A 21,825-nucleotide genomic window follows, 5' to 3' on the forward strand; every position below is an offset into this window, starting at 1 on the left:
GCCCACTCTCACCACTCTTATTCAACATAGTTTTGGAAGTTTTAGCCACAGCAATCAGAGAAGAAAACGAAATAAAAGGAATCCAAATCAGAAAAGAAGAAATAAAGCTGTCACTGTTTGCAGATGACATGATACTATACATAGAGAATCCTACAGATGCTACCAGAAAACTACTAGAGCTAATCAATGAATTTGGTAAAGTAGCAGGATACAAAATTAATGCACAGAAATCTCTGGCATTCCTATACACTAATGATGAAAAATCTGAAAGTGAAATCAAGAAAACACTCCCATTTACCACTGCAACAAAAAGAATAAAATATCTAGGAATAAACCTACCTAAGGAGACAAAAGATCTGTATGCAGAAAATTATAAGACACTGATGAAAAAAATTAAAGATGATACAAATAGATGGAGAGATATACCATGTTCCTGGATTGGAAGAATCAACATTGTGAAAATGACTCTACTACCCAAAGCAATCTACAGATTCAATGCAATCCCTATCAAACTACCACTGGCATTTTTCACAGAACTAGAACAAAAAATTCCACAATTTGTATGGAAACACAAAAGACCCCGAATAGCCAAAGCAATCTTGAGAACGAAAAACAGAGGTGGAGGAATCAGGCTCCCTGATTTCAGACTATACTACAAAGCTACAGTAATCAAGACAGTATGGTACTGGCACAAAAACAGAAAGATAGATCAATGGAACAGGAGAGAAAGCCCAGAGATAAACCCACACACATATGGTCACCTTATCTTTGATAAAAGAGGCAGGAATGTACAGTGGAGAAAGGACAGCCTCTTCAATAAGTGGTGCTGGGAAAACTGGACAGGTACATGTAAAAGTATGAGATGAGATCACTCCCTAACACCATACACAAAAATAAACTCAAAATGGATTAAAGGCTTAAATTTAAGGCCAGAAACTATCAAACTCTTAGAGGAAAACATAGGCAGGACACTCTATGACATAAATCACAGCAAGATCCTTTTTGACCCACCTCCTAGAGAAATGGAAATAAAAACAAAAATAAACAAATGGGACCTAATGAAGCTTTTGCACAGCAAACAAAACCATAAACAAGACCAAAAGACAACCCTCAGAATGGGAGAAAATATTTGCAAATGAAGCAACTGACAAAGGATTAATCTCCAAAAATTATAAGCAGCTCATGCAGCTCAATAACAAAAAAACAACCCAATCCAAAAATGGGCAGAAGACCTAAATAGACATTTCTCCAAAGAAGATTTACAGACTGTCAACAAACACATGAAAGAATGCTCAACATCATTAATCATTAGAGAAATGCAAATCAAAACTACAATGAGATATCATCTCACACCGGTCAGAATGGCTATCATCAAAAAATCTGCAAACAATAAATGCTGGAGAGGGTGTGGAGAAAAGGGAACACTCTTGCACTGCTGGTGGGAATGTGAACTGGTACAGCCACTGTGGAGAACAGTATGGAGGTTCCTTAAAAAACTACAAATAGAACTACCATATGACCCAGCAATCCCACTACTGGGCATATACCCTGAGAAAACCATAATTCAAAGAGTCATGTACCAAAATGTTCATTGCAGCTCTATTTACAATAGCCTGGAGATGGAAACAACCTAAGTGTCCATCATCGGATGAATGGATAAAGAAGATGTGGCACATATATACAATGGAGTATTACTCAGCCATAAAAAGAAACGAAATTGAGCTATTTGTAATGAGGTGGATAGACCTAGAGTCTGTCATACAGAGTGAAGTAAGTCAGAAAGAGAAAGACAAATACCGTATGCTAACACATATATATGGAATTTAAGAAAAAAAATGTCATGAAGAACCTAGGGGTAAGACAGGATTAAAGACACAGACCTACTAGAGAATGGACTTGAGGATATGGGGAGGGGGAAGGGTAAGCTGTGACAAAGCTAGAGAGAGGCATGGACATATATACACTACCAAACGTAAAACAGATAGCTAGTGGGAAGCAGCCACCTAGCACAGGGAGATCAGCTCGGTGCTTTGTGACCACCTAGAGGGGTGGGATAGGGAGGGTGGGAGGGAGGGAGACACAAGAGGGAAGAGATATGGGAAAATATGTATATGTATAACTGATTCAGTTTGTTATAAATCAGAAGTTAACACACCACTGTAAAGCAATTATACTCCAATAAAGATGTAAAAAAAAAAAGATATGTATGCATCAGAAATAAAGTATGATTCTTTTCCTTTCTTGCTTTATGCACTCATATACTACATTCTGCAAGGATACAATTTACAATGCTACTGCTTGGTAATGAGTCCTCAGTTCACCTTTCCTTATTTCACTCTTTTCCAGGCTATTTTTGTACTTTACCCTCACAATTAAGCATAAATCTTTTTATAAGTTAGTTACTGGGATTTTAAATATCTCATTTTGCTTCACAGTCATCAGTCCTTTGTTGACAAAATATACCTTACTGACAATGCCCCGCAAAATTTAAAGTAACCACTTTCCCTTGTACAAATGAAGTGAAATAAATGGGACAGCATACCTTAAACAGAAGACTGTCTTAAACATACATACTTACCACAGGAACTATCTGAAATAGATGATTACTATTACAGTGATCCAGTAAACGCTGTCTGGTAAAATTTGATTCTTGACACAAGGGACACTTAAAGGTGGGATGCCCAGAAGAACTATAAAACAATTTTAAATGCAGCATACTGAATTTGAAATCATAACGTAAAAATGATGAGCTCCTATTTTTTGACCATTATTTCTTTCTTTAAAAGTTATAATTATAGACTAATCAAAGATTGTCTCACTTTTAAAAAACTATGTTTTCAATAAATAATCTACAATAGATATTCCTAAACAATCTCAGTTTACAGTACCCTTAGTGTCTAGGAAATTTTTTCATGGTGCCTCTACAAGAGGCCTAAACAAAAATAATAACAAACCTAGCTGTCTCATTTATTAAAGTAGTTAGATTCAAACAACTTAATTTAGTCATTCCTGCAACTAATAGATGTCACTGTATGTCCCTTGAAAATTCTAAATATCCCATGGTGTCCCAGTATGGAAACACCATATCTAGGAAATTAAAACTTTTAAAAGACTTACATCCATATGGTGTATCTTTAATTTATCCTAGTTCTAAGACTCTAACATACAAAATTCATAGGAAAAGAGAAAAACAAAAGCATCAGCCATGAGAATGATCAACATTTCAAAATATTTTGAGGATCAGGCATCACTGGGTTTTAATATCTCAATTTCAGCAAGGGACAGTTCAGTATTGACAACTCTGCCTAAATTATGCATGGAAGAAATCTGACCACAGTGAAAGAGGAGAGCTACACGCTTCTAATTTAATGTGACCTGTAAAAGCAACTGCATCATTTATTTCTAAACTGCTAACTTATGCATTATGTCTGATGATTTAACTGAATTTAAATTTTTTTAATTTAAAAATCCATTATTACAAAGTGATAGGTATTATTTACTAAAATAATAGAAATTCAAAAGCTTACCTTGTATTCTCTTGATACGCTTCTGTGTTATCAGATGTGGATGTTTCACTCCTATTACTTAAGAGGCATGGGGGGGAGGGGGAGAAGTTAATACTTCAAGTAATAAAGCACAACACAGATTCATTAACTGCTAATGAAGACAACCAGTCTGAATTTGTTTGAAAAGCCTGAACTTCAAATAGTTCTGAACTATGATATAATTATGGCATTAATTACTTTTCAAATAAATTCTGATAAGAAGACTGCTTATGAGGTCCTTTAAAAATTAATTTAGGCATAGTTACAAAAGTATAGAGCATATAGTATTTTGCAGAATTGTCTTAAATCCATAGCATGAACATTTCCCCAGGTCCTTTAGACTTTCAAATTAAGAGACTCCCCTACCTCTACCTGGACTAGTTAGTTTTTGAATGCTGGGGTAGAATCAAGAATTTGTGAACTTCTTGACTTGTAACTAGGATATAGTTTAAGGTTGTAGCATCCAAAATGATGCTACAACTCCTAAATGGAGTAGGTTAAGAAAAAATATTTGAATGTTCATTATGTTTATATTTTCCAAAAAGGAACTAGGCTTTCCAACATTTAATATACAGAATAACTTGATGTCCTCACTGGGACCCCATGCCAGAGTCATGTGTCTTATGCAGTATCAGAGAAATCCTGAGAGAAAAGTGGGCATTCCATATGAGGATTGTCAGTCATGCATTACAGAATTTCATCAATGTAGTCAATTTTATAAAAACAAGGCCTTTCAATAGCAGAAACATTAAAATAAAAATGAGATAGGTAGTGGACAAAAAAACTGTTGTGAAACTTAGAAAACTGACTTTTCAGTTTTCTTTTACAAAAGGACAAGCAATACTGTATCATCTACCTAACAGATGTTCTCCAACGACAGTCATTTCCCTTCTGTGAAAATACTGTTGTATCTCCACACACATTCTCTGCAAGAAAGCTTCCCTGCCCAAATAGGAGACTATTAAACCACTATTTTGCATCTTTTTAGCAGTTATTAATCTGTCTCTGCAGATTCTAACAATGTGGAGACTAAAAACTGCTTTTCAAAATAAATTCAAACTACGGAGAGTGCATGTGTTAAAGGGATGTTATGACTTTACCAAAAACAGTATGTCACCTATTTTTTTAAAATCTCATAACTATACATTTAAACTTGGTAACAGATTTTTCTAAACTGTTTTTAAATCTTCCAAATAAAGATAATCATTGGGTTTTGAACATGCCCTAATAAAATATAAAAACTTCCGATTCGTTTGTAAGAACAACTATAACATAATCAGAGACTATGGAAAATTTCAAAAGCCCTTTTAATATTTACCAAATGGGACTGAAAAATATAGGAGTCTCAACCTATGACATACTTCTTCCATTTGGATCTGTATTGTGTGTTGTAGGTATCTTTTCAGCCATGATAGTCATCAAGACCAAGTATCAAAGTAAAGTGAATTTAATCGAAATCTTTAAATTACTGTCACTGTATTAAACCAAGATTTTAAGAAATTTTAGAAATCATAGTCAACCATATTGTTTTCAATAAAAACAGTAATAAAACTTTAAGAATGAAAATATTTTATACCATTAAATAAAGCAAACTTATTTTTAAAGTAACTTTTTCATCTTTATCTCACTTAAATTTTGCATGTGTTATGCGTAAAGTATCAGTACCATAAAACACATGCATAGTTTTAAAATAAACACACACATACTCAGAGTACATGCTCAATTTTTTTCACTGGTGGGGTATGCAATCACAAAACTCCTGATTTAAAGCATTTTAATATCAAAGTTAATGCCCTTTTTAAATGTTTTCTCCTTTCCACCTACTTTTACAATTCTCTATTTTCCATTATTATTGTTATCATCATTCTAGTCCTTCCTGATCATCCTGTATCATGTCCAGGGCTATTACTGGGAGCCTACTCATTTATTCTAGAAATGTATGAATGAGTTCAACAATAGAAAATCTATTACTGACAACCATACTATCAATTTAAAAAACATATGATCATTTATTTCATCTGATGTAGAAACCATTCACTAAAATTCAACCTCCAGAATGGAAACAAAAACAAAAAAACCTCTGATCACCCACAATGCTTTTAAAAGTACAAATCCCTAAACTCTAGATAGCAGAGTATCTGGGAATGAAGTCAGATGTATACATTTTTTTAACTGCATACAAGATTCTGATTTGAGTAAGAACCATTCAATGGAGAAATCTTAAATTCAGGATGATAGCATCATAGAACAGATAAAGAATATGTTAAAAAACTGTAGTGAACACCATCCATAATAATAAAATTTTAGATGCATTCCCACTAAAATCAAGGAAAAACAGGTGCCTTCTATTTAATACTGGATAGAGGCCCTAGTTAATGCAATAAATCAAGTACAAAATGAAGCAGTAAGAGACAAAATTGCATTGACAAACCAAATAATTTTCTACGTAATAAATCCAAAAGAATCTACAGGTAAATTATTTAAAACTATTAGAACTAATAAATCAGCAAAGCTGCTAAATGAAAGATTAACATAAAAATCCTTAATATTCCTACTCACTAGTAATAACCACTTAGATTATAAAACAGGAAAAAAGATCCATTTGTACAGCAACAAAAACTGTAAGGTTTTAGGGGCTTCCCTGGTGGCGCAGTGGTTGAGAGTCTGCCTGCCGATGCTGGGGACACGGGTTCGTGCCCCGGTCCGGGAAGATCCCACATGCCGCGGAGCAGCTGGGCCCGTGAGCCATGGCCGCTGGGCCTGCACGTCCGGAGCCTGTGCTCCGCAACGGGAGAGGCCACAACAGTGTGAGGCCCACGTACCGAAAAAAAAAAAACTAAGGTTTTACTAGGAAAAGATATACTAGAACATATTTATGTGTGCTCTAAATGGACTTTTTTTACTGCATTTTTTTTTTTAATGGAAGAGATAAACAGGTGGGAAACTGGGTGGGAAAAATGAGTATCATATGATGTCAATTCTCTCCAAATTAATCTATGATTTCAATAAATTCAACCTTTATAATGCTTCCGATCAAAATCTCTACAGGAATTTTTAGAAAACTCAAGTCTGATCCTAAAATTCATATGGAATAGCAAAGGACCAAGAATAACAGAAACAATTTTCTGGGTAAAACAAAAGGGAGAACTTTCCCTACATGATCTTAAGACCTATTGTTAAAGCCACAGTAATTAAGATAGCATGGTATTAGAGGAATAAACGAAGCAACAGAACAGAATAGAGATGTGTAGGACCAAAATGGCATTATAAATCAGTGGGGAAAGAATGGACTCCTCAATGAATGGTACTGGGACAAATGGTTATCACTTGGGGAAAATTTTTCCAACCTCATGTTATACATCCAAAATAAATGTGAAAAGCACAGCTTTAAAATGTTAAAGAAGAAAATATCTTCTATAACTTTATGATGTGGGAAAGGATTTCTCAAGCATGACACAAAAAGCAAAAAACATAAAGAAAATAAATATATATAAAAGTATAAATATAATACTTATGTATGTCAAAAGACACAATAAGACTAGCCAAAGACTGATCAAAAATATTTGCAAGCCATAACAGACAAGTGGGACTGCATTAAACTAAAAAGCTTCTGCATAGCAAAGGAAACAACAGAGTGAAAGGCAACATATGTAATGGGGGAAAGTATCTCGAAACCACGTATCTGACAGAGGGTTAATCTCCAAAATACATAAGGAACTCCTACAACTCAACAGCAAAGAAACTAATGACCCAATTACAGAATGGGCTAAAAATACGAATAGACATTTCTCCAAAGATGACATACAAATGGCCAACATGTATATGAAAAGATTCTCAATGCCACTAATCATAAGGGAAATACAAATCAAAACCACAATGAAATATCACCTCATAGCTGTTATGATAGCTATTATCAAAAAAACAAAAGACAACAAGTGTTGGTGAGGATGTGGAGAAACTGGAACCTTTGTACACTGTTGGTGAGAATGCAAAATGGTGCAGCTGCTATGGAAAACAGTTACAGTGAAGTTCCTCAAAAAAATAAAAAGTAGAACTACCATATGATCCAGCAATCCCACTTCAGGGTATTTATCAAAAAGAACTGGAATCAGAATCTTGAAGAAACAGCACTCCCAAGTTCACTGCAGCGCTATTCACAATAGTCAAGATATAGAAACAATCTTGTGAATGGATAAAGAAAAAAAGATATGAATGGATAAAGAAAATGTGGCATATACATGCAACGGAATATTATTCAATTTTAAAAGAAAAGAAAGTCCTGCAACTGTGACAACATAAATAAACCTTGAGACCATTATGCTAAGTTAAACAAGCCAGTCACAGGACAAATACTGCATGATTCCACTTATATGAGGTATCTAAAATACTCAAACTCAAAGAAGCCAAGAATAGAATGGTGGCTAACAGGAGCTACAGGACGGGGATATGAGAGTTTCTAATCAACATGTACAAATTTCAGTTATGCAAGGTAAGTTCTAGAGATCTGCTGTACAACACTGTGCCTATACTGTATATAACAATACTATACTGTACACTTAAAAATCTGTTAAGAGAGTAGACCTCATGTAAAATATTCTTATCATAATAAAAAAAGGGGTGAGAAAAAAACCCAAAAAACCTATGCATGACTATGCCATTTTATGCTAAATTAAATTGTGGTATTACCTAAGGCAGTTTTCAAAATACTAGAGTACCTCATTTCCAGTCTTTAAAATGTGAAGAAAAATCTCCAGTTCTATGCTTACACGTTTCAGAAAACAGCAAAAAAAATTTTTTTAATTCTTTGGAAAAAATGTAAATATATTTGTATTGCATGTAATAAAGAATTATTATCCAGAATATATCATGAATGCCTATAAATAAGGAAAAGGAAATTTTATCTCATACTTGTACCAGATTCCTTAATAGTTACTTAGCTACTGAAAATGTTCAACACCTTGGCGAGAAATCTGTTATAAACATAAAACTGTTTGCAAATTTCATTCTTTCAGTCGTTGTGAAGTGTTGTATTTGGACTAAACTGTTATAGGTTTACTGACATCCAGTTATTAATGTTTACAAAGAGTTAAGATTAGTTGGAAAAACCTGCAAACAGACCAAATAATTCCAAGGAAGATAAAATAGAAATGTGTGCTGGTATCTAATGATTACATGCATCCTCCCTCTCTCCTTTCTAGTAGCTAAAGAAAACAGAAAGATACAGCCCTACATGTTAAAAACAGAATTTTATGTTATGAACTAGAAATGGCGTTAGTAAAATAACTAGCACTGCTACATAATTATTATAAGAAACTACCCCATACGAATGCAATAATTTTGTTAAACATTCACCAACATTTATTACTTTATGGTAAATAGTTTTACCCTGACTGATCTGGCTGAAACGTGTGTTGGTTTATTTTGGATGACTCGACTGGAAGTTATACTGCTTACACAGATGGAAAGGCAGATTATGTCTGTTTTATCCATCCCTGCATATTCAATAACATGTAGTGTGCCCAGTAGTTCAGAAGGTACAATAAATGTATGCTGAATTGATTAAATGATCTAAGGGTTTATTTTGAATATTTTTTCAACTATGTTAGTTTCTTCTTTTGAGGACCTATGGGCAAAGCACTTCAGTATAATCTCTTTTATTATCAGGAAAAGCTGTCTTTCTCATTAAGAACTATTTGGTTTCAAATATCATAGACTTATTTTTTTTATGAAACCTTTATTTTTTATTTTTTATACAGCAGTTCTTATTAGTCATCCATTTTATACACATCAGTGTACACATGTCAATCCCAATCGCCCAATTCATCACACCCCCACCCCCACCCCCCTGCCGCTTTCAGCCCTTGGTGTCGATACATTTGTTCTCTATATCTGTGTCTCAATTTCTGTGGTATCAGTGATGTCGGTCTGTAATTTTCTTTGTAGTATCTTTGTCTGGTTTTGGTATCAGGGTGATGGTGGTATCATACAATGAGCTTGGGAGTGTTCCTTCCTCTGTAATTTTTTGGAAGAGCTTGAGAAGGATGCATGTTAGCTCTTCTCTAAATGTTTGATAGAATTCACCTGTGAAGCCATCTGGTCCTGGACTTTTGTTTGTCGGAAGATTTTTAATCACAGTTTCAATTTCGTTACTTGTGATTGGTCTGTTCATATTTTCTATTTCATCCTGGTTCAGTCTTGGAAGGTTATACCTCTCAAAAAATTTGTCCATTTCTTCCAGGTTGTCCATTTTATTGGCATAGAGTTGCTTGTAGTAGTCTCTTAGGATGCTTTGCATTTCTGCGGTGTCTGTTGCAACTTCTCCTTTTTCATTTCTAATTTTATTGAGTCCTCTCCCTCTTTTTCTTGATGAGTCTGGCTAATGCTTATCAATTTTGTTTATCTTCTCAAAGAACTAGCTTTTAGTTTTATTGATCTTTGCTACTGTTTTGTTTCTATTTCATTCATTTCTGATCTGATCTTTATGATTTCTTTCCTTCTGCTAACTTTGGGTTTTGGTTGTTCTTTCTCTAGTTCCTTTAGGTGTAAGGTTAGATTATTTATTTGAGATTTTTCTTGTTTCTTGAGGTAGGCTTGTATAGCTATAAACTTCCCTCTTAGAACTGCTTTTGCTGCATCCCATAGGTTTTGGATCGTCGTCTTTTCACTGTCATTTGTCTCTAGGTATTTTTTGATTTCCTCTTTCATTTCTTTAGTGATCTCTTGGTTATTTAGTAACGTATCGTTTAGCCTCCATGTGTTTGTGTTTTTTACATTTTTTTCCCTGTAATTGATTTCTAATCTCATGGCGTTGTTGTCGGAAAAGATGCTTGATATGATTTCAATCTTCTTAAATTTACTGAGGCTTGATTTGTGACCCAAGATGTGATCTATCCTGCAGAATGTTCCGTGAGCACTTGAGAAGTGTAATCTGCTATTTTTGGATGGAATGTCCTATAAATACCAATTAAATCTATCTGGTCGAGTGTGTCCTTTAAAGCTTGTGTTTCCTTATTAATTTTCTGTTTGGATGATCTGTCCATTTGTGTAAGTGAGGTGTTAAAGTCCCCCACTATTATTGTCTTACTGTCGATTTCCTCTTTTAGAGCTGTTAGCAGTTCCCTTATGTATCGAGGTGCTCCTATGTTGGGTGCATATATAATTGTTATACCTTCTTCTTGGATTGATCCCTTGATCATTATGTAGTGTCCTTCCTTGTCTCTTGTAACATTCTTTATTTTAAAGTCTATTTTATCTGATATGAGTATTGCTACTCCAGCTTTCTTTTGATTTCCCTTTGCATGGAATATCTTTTTCCATCCCCTCACTCTCAGTCTGTATGTGTCCCTAGGTCTGAAGTGGGTCTCTTGAAGACAGCATATATATGGGTCTTGTTTTTGTATCCATTCAGCAAGCCTGTGTCTTTTGGTTGGAGCATTTAATCCATTCACGCTTAAGGTAATTATTGATATGTATGTTCCTATTACCATTTTTCTTAATTGCTTTGGGTTTGTTTTTGTAGGTCCTTTTCTTCTCTTGTGTTTCCCACTTACAGAAGTTCCTTTAGCATTTGTTGTAGAGCTGGTTTGGTTGTGCTGAATTCTCTTAGCTTTTGCTTGTCTGTAGAGCTTTTGATTTCTCCATCGAATCTGAATGAGATCCTTGCTGGGTAGAGTAATCTTGGTTGTAGGTTCTTCCCTTTCATTACTTTAAGTATATCATGCCACTCCCTTCTGGCTTGTACAGTTTTTGCTGAGAAATCAGCTGTTAACCTTATGGGAGTTCCCTTGTATGTTACTTGTTATTTTTCCCTTACTGCTTTCAATAATTTTTCTTTGTCTTTAATTTTTGCCAATTTGATTACTATGTGTCTTGGCGTGTTTCTCCTTGGGTTTATCCTGTATGGGACTCTCTGCGCTTCCTGGTCTTGGGTGGCTATTTCCTTTCCCATGTTAGGGAAGTTTTTGACTATAATCTCTTCAAATATTTTCTCAGGTCCTTTCTCTCTCTCTTCTCCTTCTGGGACCCCTATAATGTGAATGTTGTTGCGTATAATGTTGTCCCAGAGGTCTCTTAGGATGTCTTCATTTCTTTTCATTCTTTTTTCTTCTGTTCTGCAGCAGTGAATTCCACCATTCTGTCCTCCAGGTCACTTATCTGTTCTTCTGCCTCAGTTATTCTGCTGTTGATTCCTTCTAGTGTATTTTTCATTTCAGTTATTGTACTGTTCATCTCTGTTTGTTCTTTAATTCTTCTAGATCTTTGTTAAACATTTCTTTCATCTTCTCAATCTTTGCCTCCATTGTTTATCCGAGGTCCTGGATCATCTTCACTATCATTATTCTGAATTCTTTTTCTGGAAGGTTGCCTATCTCCACTTCATTTAGCTGTTTTTCTGGGGTTTTATCTTGTTCCTTCATCTGGTACATAGTCCTCTGCCTTTTCATCTTGTCTTTCTGTGAATGTCTACAATATCATAGACACTATTAATAACATAGTGGATGTCTTCCTCTTTGTACTACTTGGAAGCTGTGAAGCACAGTGTACAGAGTATTACAATATGTTCGGCTAATAACTGAAATCCTATGTGCTGGGTATATTTTTTGCCCCTCTAGATCTTCTCTCCTCCATTTTTCACCATGCTCTTTGTACTGAGAAACTAACCTGCATTAACAGGTTCCCTTCTCTGCTTCCCAAATGGGTTCAGCCCAGCAGGAGATTTGGAGGAAGAACAAGAGGAAGGTTAGGATAACTATTTTCCAGACTCCTTCCCAGCATAACTGCCTTGACTGGTTGCATCCCTCTCCAACTGCCCTCTCCAAATAGCTTTCTTTCTCCAATTCTGGTGTCTACTTTCTCCCCTCCCCTGCTTTCAGTAGACCCAGAGTACATGACTATTCCTTGTGACTTCCTATACCCTGCTTACGTAGTGCACCCAATACTCTACTCCTTACAAATAGTCCCTTCACACACAAAAATAAAAAATTAAAGAATAGTCCTTCACTAAATTCCCCTCAAATTATCTAATTTGAGTATAATTATCTGTTTCCTCCCAGGACCCTGACTATACATTCTGGCTTCTTATATTTCCTACCATTTTTTTAAAAATCTTTTCCTTCCTTCAACAATTTCCTTACCAGAAATTCATATACAAACTGAATTTTTCCATTGCAACTAGAATTTTGCATAGGATATAAACATGAATAAGACTAGGAAGCCCATCTACTAGATAAAAAAAACAGACAAGTAAACAGGAAAGACTTCAGAGTATCTAACACTTGGTCTAAGTCTTCAAGGAGAAGAAAAAGTCCACTGGCTGGCAAAGTGTGGGTTAGAATGGTGGGGAAAGTATGGAGGTGAGGGAGTGATGGTGATGATGATGATAATTAAAAACTAACATTTAGGAAATTCCCTGGCAGTCCAGCGGTTAGGATTCTGTGCTTTCACTGCCGAGGGCATGGGTTCAGTCCCTGGTCAGGAAACTAAGATTCCGCAAGATGCGCTGCACAGCCGGAAAAAAAAAAAAAACCAACAAAGCAAACAAAAAATCCCCAAACATTCACCAAGTAAGGTGCTATTCAATATGTTTTACTTCTATTAACCTACTTATTGACTCCCACCAATGAGGTGTTTAATAGTATCACCACTACCTTTTTAAACAGATGAGAAAACTGAGGTACAGTTTCTTGCCAAAGTCATACAATTAGTAAATGACAGAGCCTCGTACCCAGCAGTCCGGCTCCAAGCCTTCATGTTTAATGACTAAGTTATATTGCTTCTCAAGGATGGCCAGGATACAGTGGGAATAATTCAACATGGCTAAGGCATATTATGCAATATGGGTAGCCAAGAAAGACAAAGGCTAAACGGAAAGGTAAGTGCCAGATCAGAAAGGGCTTTAGAATAGGGATTTTGTCTTATTAAGCTAGTTGTTGAATTAGATCATGGAACCCCTTGAGAATCTTGACATTCTCTCTCCAGAAAAATGCACACATAGTACACACAAAAAACTGGCAGTTTAAGCAGTTCACAGAGCCCTTACTGGCCCATGGAACCCAGGAGGAGAAACACAGCTATGGGGCCACAGGAAGTCACTGACAAGGTACAGAAGTGTAGGTACAAGGACAAGGAGAAAGAGGTCAGAGTTGCACTTCTGAAATATCACTTTGGCAATCGTATACAGGACAGATTAAAGGAGGACCACCAACTAAAAGAATACTACAACAGTTCAAGTGAGAGATGATGGGGACTTGAGCTGTGGAAGTGACAACAGGGGCAGAAGAAAAGCACAGATGAGGAATACTGCTATTAGAAATCAATAGTACTTATAACCAATTAGATCTGGGGGGTAAGAGGGAAGAAGGCATGTCTCATGAGAAGAAAACTGAGTCATTTAACAAGCAGTGACTGTGCAAATCATATATACTAGGAACTTTGCTAAGAACTAGAGACACATTGTTGAACAAGACAAACACCATCCCTGCACTTAAGAATAATCTACTGGGTTAATAACAAATTGTTGAGTAATTTCAATACAGCAGAAGTACAGAAATAAAAAAACCAAAAAGGATGAACCGAAGGGGATTTTTTTAAAAATCACAAAATAAGAGTGACCAATTTCATCCAATGACACTGAGTCGAGTAAAACGAGAACCTAAAAGAGCAGGAAATAAGAAAATTACTAAAGACCTTTACCTGAACAGTTTCAACTAAGGAGTTGAGAAGAAGCCTTACTACAGTGTAAGTGCTTCTAAGAGTGGTTAAATTACTGAAAATTAGCAACATGTGAAATGAAATGCTACTAAAATAAAATCTTAAAGACTCTGCTTAACATATCGCCTCCTGGGAGCCTTTCTATAATGCTGCCAATACTGCCTTTCTTTACAGAATGGTGTGTGCTTGCTACTGAGTTTTTAAAAATTAAGCACTTCATTGTTTAGAGATACATGCGTGGGTGGTAATACTATAAAGAAAAGCAAAAGAATGAACAACCCAAAAAAGAGGATAGTGGTTACCTCTGGGAGTATGGGGTTCAAATTGGCATGGGCTCACAAGGAGATTCTAAGGTCCTGAAAGGAGCTTCCCTGGTGGCACAGTGGTTGAGAATCCGCCTGACGATGCAGGGGACATGGGTTCGATCCCTGGTCTGGGAAGATTCCATAGGCCGCAGAGCAACTAAGTCCGTGCACCACAACTACTGAGCCTGTGCTCTAGAGCCTGTGAGCCACAACTACTGAGCCCGCATGCCACAACTACTGAAGCCCACGCGCCTAGAGCCCGTGCTCCACAACAAAAGAAGCCACCACAATGAGAAGCCTACGCACTGCAACAAACAGCAGCCCCCATTCACAGCAACTAGAGAAAGCCCGCGTGCAGCAACGAACACAGCCAAAAATAAATAAATAAATAAAATAAATTATTTTTAAAAAAACAAGGTCCTGAAAAATGTTATAATTTTTGACCCGGCTTAGGTATTTGTTTTGTCACTATTTTTTAAACCACACATGTGCATTCTGGCCATTCTTATTCATAAAATACATTTCATAAAAATGTTTAATGTACATAAACCTGAGACAATAAGATACAAATCAAGCCAAAACCTAGCTTTAAAAGAATTGAGACTAAAATAGAACTACAAATTTAATCGTACCAAATCTCACTTTTACATGACATTTTATCAAAATAAAAATTTCAAACAATTCTATTCTTAGAGAGTAAAAGGATTCTAGTTTGCAAATACATTACTGAAAGGGATTTTCTCTAGCTTTCAAGTAATTTCAGTTGCAAAAGAAAACATTCAATTCACAGATCTACTTTTTATTCAGACATGTAAAGTTTCTTAGAATGATTTTTACATAACATAAGCTTAAGTCTAGCATAAAGTCAATCTCCCAGATGTCATTTTACATGCATCAAACAAACTTATGAGGACAAAGGCAATTTACTTTAAAAACACAAACACCCACACATACACAAAAACACTTTATACAGTCTCTGCAAAATTTCCATTTTAACTATAAAAACTATAAGAGTAAATATTGCTTACCTGTTCCCTACTGAATCTTGAGAGATCTGAAAGTTTGGAATGACAGAAGAAACACCATATTCATCTTGGTACTTCTTACAAGATTTGTAATGATGTCTCATGCGATAGAATTTAATCTGTAAATTATTGATTAAATGTAATGTGACTTTCAAAAGAACAAATATAACGTGATTCCATTTATATGAGGTAGAACAGAATTCAGAGATAAAGTAGAATACAGGTTACTAGAGGGGTGGGGGTGGGGGAACAGCAAGTTACAATTTAACAGGTACAGAGTTTCTGTTTGGGATGATGAAAAAATTCTGGAAATAGATAGTGGTGATTGCTATACAATGTTATGAATGTACTTAATACCACTGTATTGTACACTTAAAAATGGTACGTTTTCTACCTTACCATTCATGATACTGCACTCTAATTGTTCATTTGATGCCTCATACAGATTGTGTGTATGTATATACATATCATGTTTTCTTACCAAATGGACATTTATTGTATAAAAAAAGTTTACCACAATCTTTCACTTATAAAAAAAATAAAATAAAACTAAAAAAAGGTACATTTTACGTTATATATTTTACCATAATAAAACATTTTAAAAATGTTTAATGTAATGTGACTTTTAATATAAAAAGGAACTCATAAGACTTGAGATATTGCCAACAAGAAGGAAAAAAACAAGGCAGAAATAGATAACAAAATATTCCATTTAAACAAGAGGTCTTTGTTTTAAGTAAATGATTTAATTCTTAAGTAGGAGCTGAAAATAAGCAGTAAGTTTCTCTCCATTAGATTCAGAGACAATGGAGATGAGTCCAACTGTCTGTAAACTCACCATAAAAATTAACAAATAATTTTACACCTGAAAAAAAATACCACTAATAGACAAAAAATAATATTAAAAGTATTAAGAGGTTGCCTCATAGCACTGGGCATCTTTTTATTTCTTTAACTACTGCAACCTGGCAGAGTTAGAAAGTGCTTTAAAAAACTAAGTTCCCAAGTTAACACTTGGAACATTTTTCAGTTTCTCTCTGAGTAGAGCCAGAAATCTCTCAAGTGTATTTTCCAGCTTCACTTCATTGCCCTGTCAGTTAACACCTCCCTCAAAGACATGGAAAAGCAGATATGTCTTGTGTGAATGCATGAAACAGCAACTGGTTTTTTTGCTCACTGACTTTATTAGCTGTTTGAAAAAGTGGTTGTGATAAATCCATAATAAACGAATATACTAAAAGCCTAACCACCTCTCACCATTTCAATCCCTCTCCAAACGGTAGAATAAAATCCAGACTGGAGAATTAATGCCAGTTATTCGCCAATACCTGATTTTTTACACCTGTTCCTTAAAAGGCAAAGTTTTCTGCCAAGTATTTTGTGATTTCTTAGATAAACACATAAACATCCAAGTACAGTGGGCAGCTAGAGTTCCCCCTTGACTACATAAATCCATTTGGCCCATTTCTACCTGCAAAATTGCAATAATGATACTACCACCAGAAAAACTATTCAAGGGCTGAATCTGTACCAGAATGAGGCTTCAATGAGTTAAATGCCAGTCTGTTCATTCAGTTCATTTAGCAGGTAATCAACGAGTGTTTATTTTGAAAAAATAAAATTACTAAAAATTATGGCTAAAAATTACGGCAAATTCAGAGACTGTATCTATCTTTCGGTCTCTGTTCTCAGTAAGTTTATAATCTAGTAAGATCTACACCCACAGCTTTTCTGGCCTTTTCTACCCAATTCTCAACCTAAGTAATTTCTCTTCAAAACAGTACCCACCAAGACAAGTCAAACAGAAATTTCAGAGTAGAAACTTGACTTTCAAAGAACTATGTCACATTTACTCTACCTGTTTTGCACAGCATCTGCAGCTACCAGAAAACCTCCTCATGATATTTTCAAGGTCTAAGGCCCGTTCAGGACATGCTCTTTCTCTTCTAGTCACATTTCCACGACACAGGGGACAATGTATTCCGCTTTCTCTCATTGCAGTCAGGAAACATTTTCTACAGAAACTAAACCAAACATTTGTGACAGGTTAACTACAGAAAAAAGTACTCTTTTCATTTCGATAATTAAACACAGCAGTTATGGGTATGTAATCATGCTAGGCTATTTGTATGTACATAAATCTAGAATTTTTAAAAACTGTATAAGTGTAAGACTAATGTCTGGACTAGATGGGAATACTAAAGAAACTACTTTTAACATAATACAGGAAAAATAAATATTATATAACATTATCAGGGGAAGCATGGTACAAAGGAAAACTGCATCTTATCCTGTGTTGTTTAGCAGCTGTGTGATTTTCAGGCAACACACTTAACCACAATGGATCTCCATTTCCTCCCCTTACAAAATGAGAGAATGGACCACACATCAGCTTTGTCTCAAACTGATGTACTTCAAGATGTTGTTCTACAAGATATGAATAGGTCTCCTACAGAAACCGATTTCGGAAATTCAAGGATTATTCAAAGTTATTAAGGTTTCTCTGCTAAGGAAACCAAGTGTTGCCCAAACTTCTGTGGTCAGGATATATGAAAATTCCCACAACAGTGTGCAATGGAACATAATTTGAGAAATACTTAAGAATCCTGGGCTTCCCTGGTGGCGCAGTGGTTGAGAGTCCGCCTGCCAATGCAGGGGACACGGGTTCGTGCCCCGGTCCGGGAAGATGCCGCGGAGCAGCTGGGCCCATGAGCCATGGCTGCTGAGCCTGCGCATCCGGAGCCTGTGCTCCACAACGGGAGAGGCCACAACAGTGAGAGGCCCGCGTACCGCAAAAAAAAAAAAAAAAATCACAGCCATCTGTACCTGGGCTCTAGAATAATTATACATTTAATTCAACCCCCTATAAATACAAATATACTAATCTTCCACATCTATACTAACAAAAAAGTTGCAAGGTAATAGCGTGATAAAAGATCACACTGAGTTTACTAACCATGCGCTAAGCAACTCACTCTTCTTTAAAATCAGTTTCCTCACACATACAGTAAGCATCTACACTTGATAGGGTTGTTCACAGGATTAAGATAGGTAATGTAATAAAATGCTCAAGACAGTTATTTTTGAGTCAGCAAAGTGCTTGATAAATAGTAGCTAATATCACTAAGGTAGCATTAGAAGTGATCACCAATACTTTAAAAGGTGGAAAATATTCATCATAACCAGGAGTCAAAGAAATGCAAAGTAAACAAGACAAAAATACATTTTTCAGTTGTCAAAACACTAGTTTAAAAAAATAATAATATCCAGTGTTAAAGGAGACATAAAGAAATGAGTGCTCCTCATTTCTTTTTTTTTTTTTAATTAATTTATTTATTTTGGGCTGTGCTGGGTCTTCATTTCTGTGCGAGGGCCTTCTCCAGTTGTGGCAAGCGGGGGCCACTCTTCATCGCGGTGCGTGGGCCTCTCACTATAGCAGCCTCTCTTGTTGCAGAGCACAGGCTCCAGACGCGCAGGCTCAGTAGTTGTGGCCCACGGGCCCAGCCACTCTGTGGCATGTGGGATCCTCCCAGACCAGGGCTCGAACCCGCGTCCCCTGCATTAGCAGGCAGACTCTCAACCACTGCACCACCAGGGAAGCCCCGTGCTCTACATTTCTGAATAGCAATTTGTCAATACTTAACAAAATCCTTAGTGAGGGTGTCCCAAAACTCTGAATGCCATTTTGAGCTTTAATAACTTCACAAGTATAAATACTACAAAGTTACAAAGACCATCATTTTTAAGTTTAATTGTTTAAATTAAAAACTGAAATTCTGTTTATATATATGTTTTATAAATTTTGAGTAATACATTTTTAATTTAAATTCTTTGTTTCACTCAGTGTTTGCATTCTTTAATCAGGGGGACTGTAAAAAGGAAAAAAAGAAGAAAGGAGAGTCAGACAAAAAAACCCACAAGACTAACTGGAACAATAGTCTAGATCATGATACGGTCTACATTAAGGCAGGAGTAGGAAGGAGGGACAGAGGGTCTCTATTTTAGAGACATAGTTCTCAATGTCTATGACTGTGTATGAAGGGGGCATCCTAGGTTAAAAAATAAAATATAATTTTTTGACAATTACTTGTGAGAGAATGAGAAAGAAAAGCATTTCTAATTTAGAAGACTGAGTAAAAGGTGACTGTATTAACCAAACTGAAAAATCCTAGAAGAGTTGGTTTGACAGAAAAACGCAAGTTTAAAGTACCTACAGGGCTTCCCTTCTGGCGCAGTGGTTAAGAATCTGCCTGCCAATGCAGGGGACACAGGTTCAAGCCCTGGTCTGGGAGGATCCCACATGCCGAGGAGCAGCTAGGCACATGCACCACAACTACTGAAGCCTGTGCGCCTGGAGCCTGTGCTCTGCAACGGGAGAAGCCTGCGCACCACAACAAGGACTGGCCCCCGCTCGCCACAACTAGGGAAAGCCCAAGCGCAGCAACAATGACCCAACACAGCCATCAATCAATCAATCAATCAATAAATGTATTAAAAAAATTAAGTACCTACAAAAAGCTCAATGCGTGTTATCCAGCAAACAAGTGGAAAAATGGATCTGAAAATTGGGGGGAAGAATATGGAGAGCAGATAAGGTAAGAAGAACACTAAAGAAACAATCTAGAGAGATATAAACATTAAAGGAAGGTTCAAAGAAACAGAAGAACCAAGAGTAAATAATGTTATAGAAGCCAAATCTAATAAACTACCAAAGAGAAAACAGTAATTAAAGAGATAAAGGTAAAACTATCACCAAACTATTAAGCTAAACCTTCCTCTTTAAATAAAAATTGAAACTGTCAACAAAGTTCACACCAACAAAATTCATTACACAGAGATAACCATGCATAAAATTGATGGAGCTTGAGTGAACGAAATGAAGCAAGTTAGTAACTATTAGCAGGTAAATTAGTCAATATGCTGGCTAATTTAACAATTACAAGTAAAATATAAACACAGAATATTAAAAGATTTTTTGAAACCTGGGTGTACAAACATAAGCTGTATTTAGGGGGAGTGGATAAAATAAACCAAAATTTCAAAGCCCACTTATTCAATACCTAAAATAGTATATGATAACACTACATACCCACCAGAATGACCAAAATGAAAAAGGTGGAAAATACCAAGTGTTGAGGAGGATGTGAAACCAACCTAAACTTGCATTCAATGCTATAAAAGTATAAACTGATACAACCATTTTGAAAATTAATACAACCATTTGGCAGTAGCTAATATAGCCCAGTAATTCCACTCCAAAGTATATACCCAACTGACTTGCATATCTCATCAGAAGAAATTTCCTAGAAAGTTCATTGCCACACTATTTGTAATAGCTGAAAGCTGAAAACCATACAAATGCCCATCAACAGAAAAATGCATAAACAATGACAGCATATCCACAAAATTAAAACTATAGTATACCGTAATAAGAATGAATTTGGATGTATAATGTTAAGCTTTGGAAGCCAAACGCAAAAGACTACAAGCTGCATGATTCTTTTTTTTTTTTACATCTTTATTGGAGTATAATTGCCCTACAATGGTGTATGATTCTATTTTTATAAAGATCAAAGAGCAGGTAAAACTATATTGTTAAAAGTCAAAATAGTGGTGTCCTGGAAGAAGTGGGATACACTCCTTGGAGAATTGAGGGGTTTCTGAAATGCTGGTAATGGAGTTCTGGAGTTCTATTGCTTGGTATGGGTGTTGAACACATAGGTGTGCTCAGTTTGAAAAAAATTCACTGAGCTGACTTTTATGATGGGGCACTTTTCTGTTAGGAATACTACACTTAATTTTTTTCAATTAGGAGTAAAAACAAGGGTAAATATGTTTAAACTGTTATAAAAATAGCTAAATTAATCTTCTAACTGGGCTTAAAAACAAACCAAAAAAAAAAAAAAATCGCTAGGAAATTTCCAGAGCTAAAAAAATACGTCTGCAAAATAAGAGACAACCAAATGACCAGTACAATGAACTTCTGAAAGATTTTCATCCGGATCACTAGAAAATCTTAAATAATTATTTTTTCAACTTCTAATAGCTTCCAGAGAGGGAATAAAAAACAGATCACGTACTAAGGAAAGAGAATCAGATTAGCTTCAAACTCATCAGCAATAACAAACAGATGACAAAACAACAGAATGATGTGTTCAAAGTTCTGAGGGAAAGTGACTTATAACCTAGAATTTCATCTTCTGGCTACTAAACTATTTGCTTTTTGAACCCTAGGCATTT

General features: G+C 35.7%; 1 protein-coding gene across 1 annotated transcript in view; it reads right to left on the reverse strand.

The window, feature by feature from the left end:
- Positions 1-21,825, reverse strand: part of RNF138 (ring finger protein 138) — a 43,337-nt gene that overhangs the window by 5,748 nt on the left and 15,764 nt on the right. The window contains exons 3-6 of the mRNA XM_029230966.1: positions 17,444-17,609; positions 15,589-15,704; positions 3,528-3,584; positions 2,579-2,690 (exon numbers count right to left, since the gene is read on the reverse strand). Of these exons, the coding sequence (XP_029086799.1) occupies positions 2,579-2,690; positions 3,528-3,584; positions 15,589-15,704; positions 17,444-17,609 (451 nt within the window). The remainder of the gene's footprint in view (positions 1-2,578; positions 2,691-3,527; positions 3,585-15,588; positions 15,705-17,443; positions 17,610-21,825) is intronic.

Source organism: Monodon monoceros, unplaced genomic scaffold (genome assembly GCF_005190385.1).
Source record: "Monodon monoceros isolate NGI ecotype Baffin Bay Population unplaced genomic scaffold, NGI_Narwhal_1 Super_Scaffold_1, whole genome shotgun sequence".
NCBI classification, from domain to species: Eukaryota; Metazoa; Chordata; class Mammalia; order Artiodactyla; family Monodontidae; genus Monodon; species Monodon monoceros.